This window comes from Elephantulus edwardii, unplaced genomic scaffold (genome assembly GCF_000299155.1).
Source record: "Elephantulus edwardii isolate Elephantulus edwardi_28Jun2011 unplaced genomic scaffold, EleEdw1.0 scaffold00068, whole genome shotgun sequence".
In the NCBI taxonomy this organism is placed as follows: Eukaryota; Metazoa; Chordata; class Mammalia; order Macroscelidea; family Macroscelididae; genus Elephantulus; species Elephantulus edwardii.
Genome location: NW_006399818.1, coordinates 2,778,483 through 2,793,167, shown reverse-complemented (window position 1 = coordinate 2,793,167; position 14,685 = coordinate 2,778,483). Strand labels below are relative to the sequence as shown.

The window sequence follows — 14,685 nt, the reverse complement described above, 5'->3', positions numbered from 1 at the left end:
CCCCCATTCATTCTTTGTTGCACAATTTTCTCCCTACCCACCCCTCTTTCCCAGTTCATTTTTCTCTTTGAAGAAAAAAAGAAATTCTTTACTTGTTATATAATTCCCCCTCTGAGTCCACACTTTAATATGCATTTCTTTTTCTGTACTTTTATCATGAAAAGAATATCTAATCCTATGTTCCTGGGTTTGCTATGATGCTGAACCTTGTGCCATGGGGATATCAAATACCATAATGTTGTGGACAGTATTTGGTGGAGCTCCCAGTTGTAAAACAGGTTGGGAGCAGGAGTGGCATCCACATGCCTCTGGAAACTATGAACTTGGAGAAACAATGATAGCTATGGAAAGGTATTAAGTCTTTTGTTCATAGAGTTGCTATGAGTCAACCTCAACTCAATGGCAATCAACAACAACAAATTCCTTTTAAACAACTCTCTCTCATTTGTTTAAACGCAGTATGCATTATTTATCCCCTTTTCTTAGATTCCTCCCAACCCTGATGTCAGTCTTATTTTACAACAGCAGCACTATGCAATATTTGTCTTTTGTGAGTAAATTATTTCACTCAGCATAATGTCCTCCAGGGTCATTCATTTTGTACATTATTCCATTTGTTTTTCAATTCAGCATAGTATTCCATTGTGTGAATATACCACAGCTTCTCTATCCATTCGTTTGTTGATGGGCACTTGGGTTGTTTCCAGCTCTTTGTTATTGTGAACAAAGCTGAAATAAACATGAGTGTGCATATATCTTCTTGGGTGGCAGTTCTGGTTTCTTTAGGGTATATTCCCAGTAGTAGAATTGCTGGGTCAAATGGTATTTCTATTTCCATATGCACCATACAACCTTTAGTAATGATTGTGCAATTTTACACTCCCACCAACAGTGAATAAGGGTTCCAGATTCTCCACAACCTCGCCAGCATTTGCTGCTTGCTGCTCTGTTGAATTTTGCTATTCTTACTGGGGTAAGATGATATAGTTGTTTTGATTTGCATCTCTCTTAGAGCTAGGTATTTTGAACACTTCTTCATGTGTTTGTTCACCATCTGAGTGTCTTTTTTGGTAAAGTGTCAGATGCAATTATTAAAAATTATTGATAGATTGCTTATAAAGGAAATAAAGTACAATTTGTTAATTACCATAAGATGAAGACAGAAAATAGCAAAATTTTATCCAAGCTAGGCAGGACTTTCAAAAAATATATGGATGAGGACAGAACTATTACTTACTACACTATGAAAAAGGTACTTTAAAATTATTTAAAATCATTTCCTTTAAAATTAAAGCCTAGCATTCGCAACAAGAACAAGCATTCACAGTCAAGTAAATCAATTAATATTGTTGTTATTTCCTGAATTTGATAGAGTACAAGAAAATTAAACCTAGCTTTCCATGTTATTTCTCAGTTCTGAGAAATATTGTGGAAAAATATAGAAGAAATGTCAGCAATACATTCATCGTTTAGTTTATCCTAGAGGACAAATGAATCCTTGGATGCTGGTCATTTTCAGGCACCATAAATGCTTTATCGTTCTAATACTGTTACTATCTTTGCAGTACACTAACTAATATTTATAATGCTCCCCCTGCCCCAGCTTCCCCTTATTATCATTCTTGTCTCACACCATATCCCCAAAGTATGTTAACAGCCTGATACTTTGTCATTTTCTCCTGTCTCATATAATCATATACATATGTATAAATACATATACATAAGCAGAAAGAAGGTTTTATTACAAAATGGTATTCATACACACTTTACTGAACTGTTGTGCATAACTTCTTCATCCAAGTCTTGTGAATTATCTTTCTAAGTCTCTGGGCATAGCTTCAGTCCATTATTTTTAATGGATGCATATTATTATTTGATGCACATAAACCATAACTTATTCCACCTCTTCCAGGGCATCCATGTTTCACATTTTGCTGTTGAGGTGACACAATGTGAAAGTACTGGCTATTTTTCTATTACTGTGATTCCTGTCTCTTTTTACCCTCACCAAGAATGTTGCAGCAAACACCTTTATGCATATTGAGTTGCCACTGATAAGGAGCAACTAAGGCACCAACTCTAAGATGAAACTTTGGTGAGGATGAGACCTCAGAGTGTCCACTCTGAATGTAAGATCACCAACTGGTATCATCTCCTCCGCAGGTAGTACATAGGAAAATCCAGGTTTCCTAAATAACCTCTCCTGCTTTGACACTCACCTACACAATTTTAGCTATTGAAGGCACATGTCACAGTTTATGGTCTAAGAGGAACATAAAGTAAGATGCTCCGACACCTTGGAAATGAGGATATGAGTCACTTCGCCATGCGAGTCACTCAGATCAGCAGACATGCCAGCTGGGTGTGCAGGACATTAGAATGGGCAATAAATGAGGGACGTGATGCATATCACATGGCCTGAGACCAGCTTCAGCAGCAGTAGTCTGCCCCATTAACTTTTTTTCTTGTTCAATTTCCCCAGAGAGGAAAAAAAGATCAAGCAGAATTCTAGAGAGAGCTGTGTCCAGAGAACATTAATCTCTTCTCTCAGTTCTACAGTCACATGAAACTGAATTCTCACAATAACCAGACGGCTTGGAAGCAGACCTCAAGCTTCAGGTAAGGTCAGAGTCCCAGCCAACACCTTGATTGCAGCTTGGTGAAACTATGAATAGAAGACCCAGCTAACTGGTACCCAGATTCCCAACTTGCAGAAGCAATGAGGTATTGTTTTAAGCACTAAGTTTATGGTGATCTCTTACAAAGTGTAGGCAATATAATCTCTTCAACTAGGTCTCACCTATTCTTTCCCTCTAACTTGAAGCTCCTTCTTCACCACAACACCAAGATTATTTTTTTTTCTACTCACTATTTTTCCCCTAAATGATGGCTTTAACAATATGCTTTGAATACTTAACTACTGTTTCCAACTATTACAAAAATAAGAAAATGGAAATAAACTTTAAAACCTAGAAAAGCAGACTATATTTAAATGTGGATTGCAATTGAGCTGTTTGTTTGCAAATAAAAGACCTACTAAATAAAGAACATGCATAAAAGGCATTTTATGTCTTCCCTTATACTTCATCAGATGTTGTTGTTGTTGTTATGTGCCGTCGAGTTGCCTGCGACTCATAGCGACCCTATGTACAACAGCCCTAAATTCCGCTCTGTCCTGTGCCAATCACACTGTCTCTGACACTCCCATCCCAATTATCCCAGTCACTGAATCAATCCACCTCATAGAGGGCCTTCCTCTCCTGCGTCGTCCCTCCACCCTCCCAAGCATGATGTCCCTCTCCAAGGACCGGTCTCTCCTCACTACATGTCCGAAGTAAGTTAGACGGAGCCTCAGAATCCTTGCCTCCAAGGAGCCACCCGGTTTAACCCTCTCTAGGACAAATCTATTTGTTTTACTCGCAGTCCATGGAATTCTCAGTACTCTTCTCCAGCACCACAGCTCAAAGGCATCAGTTCTCCTTCTATCCTCCTTGATCATTGTCCAACTCTCTGATGCATAACAGGTGATTGCGAACTCTATGGCCTGTATCAGACGCACCTTAGTCTCCAGAGAGACACCACTGCTCTTCAGCACTTTGGAGAGGTCCCTAACAGCAGACTTTCCCATGGCAATGCGCCTTTTAATTTCCTGGCTGCTGGTGCCAAGACTGTTGACTATGGAGCCAAGCAAACTAAAGCTGTGTACAGTCTCAATCTCTTCACCATCCATCCTGATGCTGCCAATTGGTCTAGTGGTGAGAATCTTTGTCTTCTTGACATTGACCCTCAATCCATATTGGAGGCTGCAGTCCTTGACACTCTGCAGCAGGTGCTTCAGGTCCTCCTCAGTTTCAGCAAGCAGGGTTGTATCATCCGCATAACGCAGATTGTTGATAAATCGTCCACCAATTCTGACCCCACATTTCTCCTCATAGAGCCCAGCCTCCCGGATAATCTGTTCTGCATATAGGTTGAGAAGGTATGGAGATAGGATGCCTCCCTGGTGTATGCCCTTCCCAATTTTGAACCATGCAGTGTTCCCTTGCTCTGTTCTGACGACTGCCTCCTGGTCCAAGTATAAGTTTCGCATTAGAACGATCAAGTGTTCTGGGATTCCCATTCGTCTCAGAGTCAGCCACAGTTTGTTATGATCTACACAGTCAAATGCCTTTGCATAGTCAATGAAACACAGACAGACATTCCTCTGGTATTCCCTGCTTTCAGCCAAGATCCATCTAACATCAGCTACAATATCTCTAGTACCACGACCCCTTCTGAAACCAGCCTGGACTTCTGGTAGTTCTCTGTTGATGTGCTGTTCCAGTCGTTTTTGGATAATTTTCAGTAAAATCTTGCTTGCATGTGAAATCAGTGAAATTGTTCTGTAGTTTCCACATTCGGTTGGGTCGCCTTTCTTTGGGATAGGAACAAATATCGATCTCTTCCAGTCAGTTGGCCAAGTGGTCGTTCTCCAGATTTCTTGGCACAACTTGTTTCATCAGATAGGTAACTTAAATTTTTAAAATCTTTTCCTGTTAACTGGAAACTTTCAAAACAAGTATTTGTGGCCTATTTATAACTTCTAAGGGATATAATTTTTTTCTTTTCCAAAATATTTAACTGAGTTACTTTTGTAAATGTTCTTTTGATAAGGATATGGAGAGAAGGCCCCTTACCTGGACGACAGGTACCAAGACAATATTGTGATAAATGATAGGGGCAAGGAGCCCATAACATTGAGTCACAGCTTGAAGGGCATAACTGGAATCATTTAGGAAGTTGCTAAGTTCCAGGGCTACTAATACCCTCTCACATTCAATCAGTCTAGCAATCTGCAGAAAAACAAGCACAGTTACTCAAATCAAATGTAAAGTACTTAATTTGTGCTTCTCTAAGAAAAGATGTGGAATGTGATCTTTATGGTCTAACAATGACATAAATATTGGCATGAAGAAACTCTCAAGTTCAGAAATTACTCGAACTCCACAGTAATGCTATGTTTGGGTAATATAACCACATTCAGGTTTTTTTATAAAATAATCAAGAACTATAAATTACTAGTAACTGAAAAGAAAACAAATTTTTTAATTTTTATTTTATTAATTTTAATGAACATTTAGAGAGATTTTGGATTTCCATTCATTCGTTGTTGCACTTTTCTCCCTGTCCAGCCCTCCCACTGCCCAGTTCGCTCCTCTCTTTGAAAAGCAAACGAAAGATTGGTTCTTTGATATGCAATTTCCCGCCCCACTCCAACCTACCAAAGTACACTCCACTATGCAACCTTCATTCTGGACTCTTGTGATAACCATAATACCCTACCATATATCGCTTTTAAATTATGATCTTCATCATCTGTTTCAATGCAGTATACATAATTTATCCAGTTTTTCTCAGTCTTACCCCAACCCTGATGTCAGTCCCATTCTACAACAGCGGCACCATGCAGTATTCGTCCTCTTGTGACTGAGATATTCCACTCAGCAAGAAAACAAATTTTAAGACAACAGTTTGACTATATTTTAATGTTTTAAAAAATCTAGTTGTAAAAAACTTAAATAATATATAAAAATTAAATACAGCAATGCTATAATATTTCCCTCACTTAATTTTCATTTCTCACTTGGATTTGTGAGAAAATGGCAAATTTTCAATAGAGGAATTAATCTTCCCATTACACTCTGCTACTTACATGAAAATTATAGCAAAATGTAAAGTTAGAGTTTTGAGATTAAATTTCTTTAAAAAAAATAAAGTCCTATTTTTCTCTTCCTTTCCCATTTCTAGGAAATATTTCTTTATACTTTAAAGATGCATATAAGATTATGTACAAAAGAAACTGCATGAGTAGTAACCAGTAATTTTTTTTACATAGCTCTGGTGGTGCCATGGTAAAGAACTGCCCTGCCAACACAAAGGTGCATAGTTCGGATACATCTGCTGCTCCTCGGGAGAGAGGTAAGCACTCTCCTCCTCTGTGATTTACTGCCTCTGAAAACCTGCTGGAGGGTCAGCTATGACTCAGATCCAGCTCGATGACACACAATGACATTTATTACTAGAACGGGACTCAAGCATTCTGGAATTCAATGAAATACTTAAAATGTGCTTGTGTTTTCAGATATGCTGGAAGAGAAAATGGAATAAAATATAGTAGGAACAGGATGGCTGGTGTTAGATCACGAGCTCAAGGATGTGATCTTGTCTTGGCCAAAGGATGGTGTCTTTCCTCTTCACATCCCCAGATGCTGACATAAGTAGGTGTAATAATTGGTCGGTTTATTCATTAATGAGTAAGTGGATGGAAAGGGAAGGTAACAGGTGGCCAAAGACTTCATTCATGTCTAAGGTGATTAAATGGAGAAAGAAGAGTGGGAAAGGAGCTGGAGAAAAGAACAAGGCAGGATCATTACTAAAACCAGAGACTCTGGGGCTGCAATGAGGCAGCTGGTACTGTTAGGACTGTCCTGAGATGGGATAAATCCTGCTGCTATACAGGAAAACAGTATTATCATAAAAATGGATGCAGCAGCTTAAAAACATGTCCAAGGCATACAATTTTTAAGAATTATTGAAAATAATGTATAGTGCATTGAAACAGATGAGGGAGAAAACTGTTTAAAAAGGATATGTGATTAGCTATTATTGTCATGACGGGATCCCAGAGCGAAGGCTTCACAGTGGAGTGAACCTGGGGAGAGGGATTGTAAAACAATGAAAGAATTTTTCTTTTAATTTTCACAGAGAAAAGTGTACTGGAGAGGAAGGGGTGGGTGGGGAGAAAAGTGCAACAATGAATAGAAATCCAAAGTCTCTCTAAATTGTCATTAAAATTAATAATAATTAAAATATTTTTTAAATGTGAAATACAATGTATATAAACCAATGAAAAAATATTATGTTTACCAAAAGTTTTTTAAAAAGTAAGATGTGTTTGTCTATATATATTTGATAAACTACAGAAATCACAGGAAAACAAAACCATGATGTTTCAGAAATACCAGGATTAAAATAGGTTTTACATAACACATTATGTATTTTTTAATATTTAGAGTATATGTAACTTTTGCACACAAGAGAAAAATAAACACAAAGAAGTTGAAAGCAAAACTAACCCATGAAGAGAGACCTAAATAACATGCATAGAATGACAATTAAACCAGCAAGATCATGGCAGGCCATTCCCAAACCAGGACATGCAATCCCAGAAGTGAAAACATCAAGTAACAAAGAGAAATGGGCATCATTTCTGTCACTAGTTCTCTTACTTGTTGGGTGGGGAAAATCTCGTTGCCTTTAATATTATCACAGAAGAGGTTTTCTTCTTTGATTTTAATGTCACTTGTGACAAAGATATTTCTAAGGAAATGGTATAAAAGGATTATAGATGTCTCTGCCAAAATGTCTGAATACAATCTGCAAAAGGAAGTAAATAATGTATAAATATAAAATTATTCACCATGCACACTTTTTAGGATTTATTTGCTATTTAATAGCTGCATAATGATCCCAAGATAGCAACAAAAATTTATGGAACAGCTACTCTTGTATAGCTAGGGATTGTACAGTAAGTTTAAATTACAAATAAACTATCCTTAGAAACAAGTTCACAATTAAGAAAACTAAGCTTCTGACATTTTAGATCATTGATATATAAAATAAAAATTAGCAAAGTTTCTAGGTTCTAAAATAGTACATGTAGTTGTTTTTCCTATCAATATAAAGAAGTCACTTTAGATACTGGGAAGCTGAGAAAATAGGCCTAATAATTCAATTAATGCATTTTCGGGGAATGATTTTCCATTTACAGTCATATCAGTCATGGTTAAAAAGAGATAGTCTTACTAACTCTTGGATTATTTGTAATTTTTCTTTTTTAAAATATTGCAGTCAACAGTAACAACTATTGGCAAAACAGTGAGATGCCTTCTTTGTTATCAATATTCCTTCCTTGCCATTAGCTTTCTATGGGGACAAACTCTCTCTCCTAACACCTTCAGGTCTATCTATCCTTTGCACCCCTCCCTCTCACAGATCAGAAAAGGATCAGCTCTCAGTAGATGTCAGTACACAGAGGCAGAAGACTATTTGTCTCATCACCATGTTAAACTCTGAAATTCTGTTTGCCAGAATTTTAGTTCGTTCTTTCCTTTACCTCCTACTAAACTTTGTCTGGCCTCATAATAACCTTCAGTGCCTTGACATATGTAAGTGGTCCATGTCACCTTCCCCTGCTTCCATGCCCTTCTTTGCCCATCTCACATTCTCATCCATCATTATCAGTTGTGATCTTGCGAGCATTTTAGGTTCTGTCAAGTATCTGCTTTATGCAAATTAAAATGTGCTGAAGCTTGCCTGGTTTTTCTATTAATATTTCTTCTATAGTGATCTCGCACTTATTTCTTCTACTCTGTCTTTCATCATCTCACAACAGAAGTCAAAGAACATCTACCTATACACAAGCCACTATTTTAGATACAAAGACGACTCAAACTGTTCGTTAGATGCAAGCAGTTCGGTTCTATCCCAACTTGAGTGACCTTCTATCAGTTGAGTCAGCAATGCTTCCATCTATAGCTGACATCTCCAGGTCCACACTCCTCAGGGTAATAAATGTTCTCATCCACGTGCTGGCCCTCCTGGCTTTTCTCTCATATTCACCAGCATTTCCTCGTGTCTGCACTCTCTCCCTCTCCACTGGCTCACTTCCTTCTAAGATCCAGAACTCTTTCCTTGTGTCTGCCTTTCCCCTTAATCCGTGCCCCAAGACTTCTGTCCATTTTCTTCTACTCTTTACCCACCACCCTTTACATGAATGGTTTTTACTTGTTGCAAATTTTAATTTTTCTTTTATCTGGTCCATCACACTACAAAAATGGCTCCTGGATTTCTCAAGGACCAGCTCTAAAAGCCTCTTTGAAGTCTTCACCCTGCTCAGCCTCTCTGAGGTATGCAGTTGAACAACTGCTCTGCCAGGTTCAGCTCACATGCCATGCTGCTGCTCTGGCCCCTCCTGGGGACTTTCTCACTTCCTGAGGGTCCTGAGGTGGTGTGCTCTCCTTGGGCTCCCTTCACTTCCCAGATCACTCCTTTGTGATGTTGTGCTTAGTTCCACCTCTTGTTTCTTAAATGTAGAGTACCCAGCGTTCAAGGTTAGTTTTATATGTCTTTTGCTAAGTAGTCATTCCTTTAGAAATACCATACATTTTCATTTTTTCAATCATGGAATTTGTGGACAATTTCTAAATCTTTGTTTAGTCTTAACCTGAATGTCAGAACTAAATATTCAACTCCCCTACTGAATATTTCATATCTACAGAGGTGTCTGCTGGAAACTCAAACTATCCCAAATCAAATTGGCTGTATTTCTTTCTCTCATGTACTCTTAGACACATAGTTCCAATCTACCAGCTGCTCCATGGGAGATAGATGGGCAATCTCTTACATGTGATTTACTGCCTTTGAAAACCTGCTAGAAGGTCAGCTATGAGTTGATTTCAGTTTGACCATTTTTAACAACATGTACACTTAGTAAAAGTCATGAGCTTCCCAGTTAACACTAAAAGTAAGAGTGAATTTTCACTTCCTTCTTTCCCTTATTCCCACAAAATATAAATCTTATCTCTTCCTCCCTAAAATGCTTCTTAAATCTACCCCCCACACATGGTCAATGCTAACTCTACATTTGTTTGGTTGGATGGTATTAGACATTTATGTGAATCAATACCTTGCCTCACTTAACAGTTGCATTTCGTTCTCATCAACGTTGATTGAGGAATAAGATATTTGGTCTTCTTATTAAAGGAATTTGGATAGAAAAGATTGTTTTGAACTTATTAAGACTGCTTATAATCACACCAATGCTTTTTTTCTGGCATTGGTCTTAGTACATCTAAAGAACCACAAACCAGTTGCCCTTGAGTTGACTTTGACCCTGTGTATCAGAATAGAATCCTCACAGGATTTTCAAAGACTGACTTTTTGGCAGTAGATACTAGTCCTTTTTTCTGAGATGCCTCTGGATAGACTTGAACTTATGCCTTGTGAGCATCCGCTGAATATATGAACCATTTGCACCACACAGGGACTCACTTTTAAGAAAAAAGGGCAGTGAGTACTGAAAGAAGGCCTGTTCTTTCTACTTATTATGGTCTCCACTGGCTTATTTACAATTGCCAACAGCCTAATCCTAAAGAGCTCTTCAACAAAAGGAAAAGCTTTCTCACTGTAACTGGCCACCCATCAGACCTTGACCTTAGCATTAACCTGACCTTTCACTGCTACAAAAGACTCCAGTGCATGTTTGTGTTTTCTGATGTGACTGATAGTATTTTCTTTGGTTGGTATTTGATATTTTTGTTCTGTAGTTCATTCTCTTATATTCAGAATGCATCCACATGCCTCCGGTCAGTATTTTTTCTGCCTCTAGCAGGGAAGTTTCTAACAAAGACTTGAGACCTTCGACTGTATATTCTCATCACGTTATTTATTATAGTTTTGTATGAGTGATCTTAATATATAACTGAAAAGAAACTGATTCAAGGCTACAACCCAAAACCTGTATCTCAATAAGCAAATTCATATCTTAAGATAATATTCTCAATTACCTTCTGGGTGTGATAGTCATTATATTGCTTAAACTAATAACGGGCTCATCATCCTGAAGTGGTGAAGCAACAAAATAATCCCAAACGGGTGAAAACACTTGCTTAGACAACTCATAGTTATCCATCTGATAGGAAGCCTATAACAGAAAATACATTTTCAGACAATATTTTTCTTTGTGGTATGCATATTGTAAACAAGAATTCTGACAGCGTTTGCTCGCGCACTAATTTCATACCGCGTTGTCCCCATTTGTTATTCTGTTCTGTGGTGCCCTGGTAAGGTAAGGACGGCCACTGGCAAGGGAAAGAGGCACATTTTGAAATCTCTTTTCTTTCTAAATTGCATGGAAATTCGAAACTCTGTAAGGATGTTTCAAATCCTCATAAGCAAAACAAAGATCACGGCTGAGCCAAATTAATTTCATTTCCATCTATCTCTGCAGTGCACTCCATTTATTATAGATACTGTTATAATGAACAATCTGTTCCAAGAGAAACAATCAGATTTCCCAAACCCAAAATAGGAAATATACTTCATTCTCCTCTGGTTCTGACTGACACTTTCGGAGCTTTTGTGCAGAAGAGAACAAAGGGGTTGAAGGGGTTGGAAAGGGGAAGAATAATGTAGAGAAGCCATGATAGGTTTGAAGTTTAACACATTTAACATTAAGAGAAGGAAATTATTCTACTAGTAAAGCCTAGATGTTCAGGTTCGGGGGAAAATAATCATCAGCTAACACTTACTTATGTCTTCTGGTGAATATTAACCTTTAAAGCTATTTCTAAAAATCTATTTGCTTAAACAAATATGTAACAATATGTAACCTCACCAAATAAGTGGTGTGCTGTTCCTTTTATAGAAAAAGGTAGATTGTAAGGGTTAAAAAATTTATTTAATTAAACATGTAAATTAAATATTATTATAATATATTCTACTCAAGAAAATAACTTATGGGTCTAGAACTTGCCAAATCAGTGTACATAAATAAGTGGTAAGAAAGCTCTTATGAAATGTCTACTCCCTGGTCAGTGCTGTAGAAACTGGCCCCTCAAAGCACAAGAATAGTTCCAGAGCCTGTAAAACTATGACCAAATTACAGAGAAACAGTCCCAGGAAAACTCTAAGGATAGCATACTGTGGAGGATTGACAGAGGGGACAAGAAGAGCGTAAGCTGGACACTAAGGCAAGGATGAGATTTGGGTGAGCATAAACTACTCAGTACCTGAAATCGATTTACTGGTGGAAACTACCACCACATGTTTAGGAAAGACTGGAAATATGGAGCAGAATTTGAAGAAAAGTGGAAAATATTATTGGAGTGGGCATGAATAAAGAATGTCTTGAATATCAAATGGAAGCATTTTAAGAGGTCGATTACATACCCTACTGTATTAAATTCATATTACAATTCTCTGAGGTAGGTACAAGTATCATCCATATTATCCATCTCTCTTTAAATTGCAGAAGAGAGAACTGAACTAGAGAAGTTGAGTAAATTGTACAGATATGGTACAAAATGGTAGGGTCAACCTTAGAATGGTGGTGATTGAGTCACTTTTCTGGCTGAATTTGTCATATAGAAGAGGTGTTCTAAGTAGTAATCAAGGCACCACGCAGGGAGCTCTAATGGCTTAAGTGCTGCACTACCAAAGGAAAGTGGTTCAAATCTACCTGCCGCTCCACAGGCAAAAGACAGGCGATCACCTCCCATGCAATTTATACCCTTTGCAAACATGCTAAAGGGCCAGCTATGAGTTGGTTCCAACTCAACATCACATAACAGCAACAATGACAAAGCGCCATGGAGAGAGTTCTTGTGGTCTACTTCAGATGGCGTTGTCCTGCCAACCCAAGGGCCATGAGCTGGCAATTCAAATCCACCAGCAACTCCTTGGGAGAAAGAGGAACATTCTCTTCCATAAGATTTATAGCTTTGGAAACCCACTTTATGGGCCAGCTAGGGGTTGGTTCTGACTGAACAGTAATGAGTTGATGTTGTTGTTAAGTATCGTCGAGTCACAGGCGACTCATAGCAACCCTATGAAGGAGAGTCCTCGACGCTTGGGTGCCTTTCATCCTCTCTCCAGGTTCATAGGGTTTCCAGAGGCAAGCTATTATGGAAGTGGATGCCACCCCTCCTTCCAATGAGTTGATAAGGAACAAAATAATTTTATGATGTAGCAATGAAAATAATGGCACATTCTGTGAAAGAAGGTTGTTGTTGTTGTTTTTAGGTGCCCTCAGGTGGACTATAACTGAAAGTGACCCTATGAACATCTGATTTGAACTCTGCTTTATCCTGCACCAACCTCAAGATCACCGCCATGCTCAAATGCACTGTTAGAGTCACTGTGCCAATTCATTTCATCCAGAGACTTCCTCTCTTTTAATAACCATTTTCTTTTCCCACCATGATGACTTTTTCCAAACAATATGTCTAAAGTATGTGCGACAAACTTTCATCATCTTTGCCTTTGAAGGGTGCCCTACATGTACTTCCTCTAAGACAGGCTTGTTTGTTCTTTTGGAACTCCGTGGAATATTTAGTACTCTTATCCAAACACCACAATCAAAGGCACTGATTCTTCTGAAATCCTTGTTCATTAACCAACTTTCATATGCATAGGAAGCAACTGAAAAGACCATAGCTTGGATAAGGTGCACATTAGTCTTTAAAATAATGTCCTTACTCTTCAGAACTCTGGAAAAGCACTTGACAGCAGATTTCTTCAATGTGAAGCTCTTTTTTTATTTACTGTTGCTTATGGATCTGAGTAGATTAAATCGTTGGCAACTTCAATTTTCTCTATGATGATTTTCTCTGCTATCAGCCAAGATCCATCTGACCTCAGCAGTGATATTCCTCATTCCATGGCCCCATTTGAATCCAGCTTGAATTTCTGGAAGTTCCTGTTGATGTATTGTTCCAGTTCTTTTCATAGTCTTTTCAGATTTTAAAGTTATATAACACAAATGATTTTGTTTAATTTCTGCCCTTTATTGGATCACCTTTTTTTTTTTAATGGAAACAAATACAGATCTCTTCCAGTCCTGTTGACTCCAAATTTCTTGGCATAGACTAGTGAGCATATCCAAGGTTACATCTGTTTGTTAAAACACTTCAATGGGTATTCCACCAATTTCCAGGATCTTTCCTATTTGCCAGTGCGTTCAATGCAGCTTGAACTTCTTCCTTCAGTACCATTTCCGAAATGGTTCAGTGTCAAAAGGAAATTGATTGCTTTACTTTTCTTTATTCTGAAAAAAATCCCTTAATAATATTATTTGTTCACTTAGTGAAAACTGTGAGACAAGAGGACACCATAATAAGACTAATGGTTCCAAAATCATGAGCTTTGTAGTTCATTTATTTATTTTAACAGCATACCTTGACGTGAGTATGCTCAAGGAGGGCTAATCTGATAGTAGTATGAAGAATAGATTTTAGAAGAGACTAGAATAAAATGGGGGGAATGGGGAACTACTGAAAGACTAATAAAATAATTAGATACAACAAATGATCTTTTGACCTCCCAGGTTACATGATTTTCCTATTCCCTCCTCATTCCCCTAAACAGTGTTCTGTCATGCTCCAGGACTCAATCTTTGGGTCACTTTTCTATTTGCATTCATTGCCTTGATGCTATCATTCTATCTTGTTTTTTTTAATAGTTCTATCAATGGTGTCTCTCTGGAGATTAAGGTTTACCTGATACAGGCCATGGTCTTTGCAATCACTTGTTATGCATCAGAGAGTTGGACAATGACTACGAAGGATAGAAGGAGAACTGACGCCTTTGAGCTGTGGTGCTGGAGAAGACTATTGAATGTTCCATGGACTGCCAAGAAAACAAACAGATTCATCCTGGAGAGGGTTAAACCAGGCCGCTCCTTGGAGGCAAGGATTCTGGGGCTCCGTCTGACATAATTTGGACATGTTGTAAGGAGAGACAGGTCCTTGGAAAGGGACATCATGCTTGGTAGGGTAGAGGGACAGCGCAGGAGGGGAAGACCCTCTATGAGGTGGATTGATTCAGTGACTGGGGTAATTGGGATGGGTGTGTCAGAGGCAATGC

At 38.2% G+C, this 14,685-nt stretch overlaps 1 protein-coding gene across 1 annotated transcript in view; it reads right to left on the bottom strand.

Moving 5' to 3' along the window:
* The window catches only part of LOC102871359 (putative uncharacterized protein C12orf63-like), a 271,053-nt gene that overhangs the window by 217,616 nt on the left and 38,752 nt on the right, over window positions 1-14,685 (bottom strand). Inside the window, exons 4-6 of the mRNA XM_006888569.1 lie at window positions 10,608-10,744; window positions 7,269-7,416; window positions 4,677-4,832 (exon numbers count right to left, since the gene is read on the bottom strand). Coding sequence (XP_006888631.1) covers window positions 4,677-4,832; window positions 7,269-7,416; window positions 10,608-10,744 — 441 coding nt within the window. The remainder of the gene's footprint in view (window positions 1-4,676; window positions 4,833-7,268; window positions 7,417-10,607; window positions 10,745-14,685) is intronic.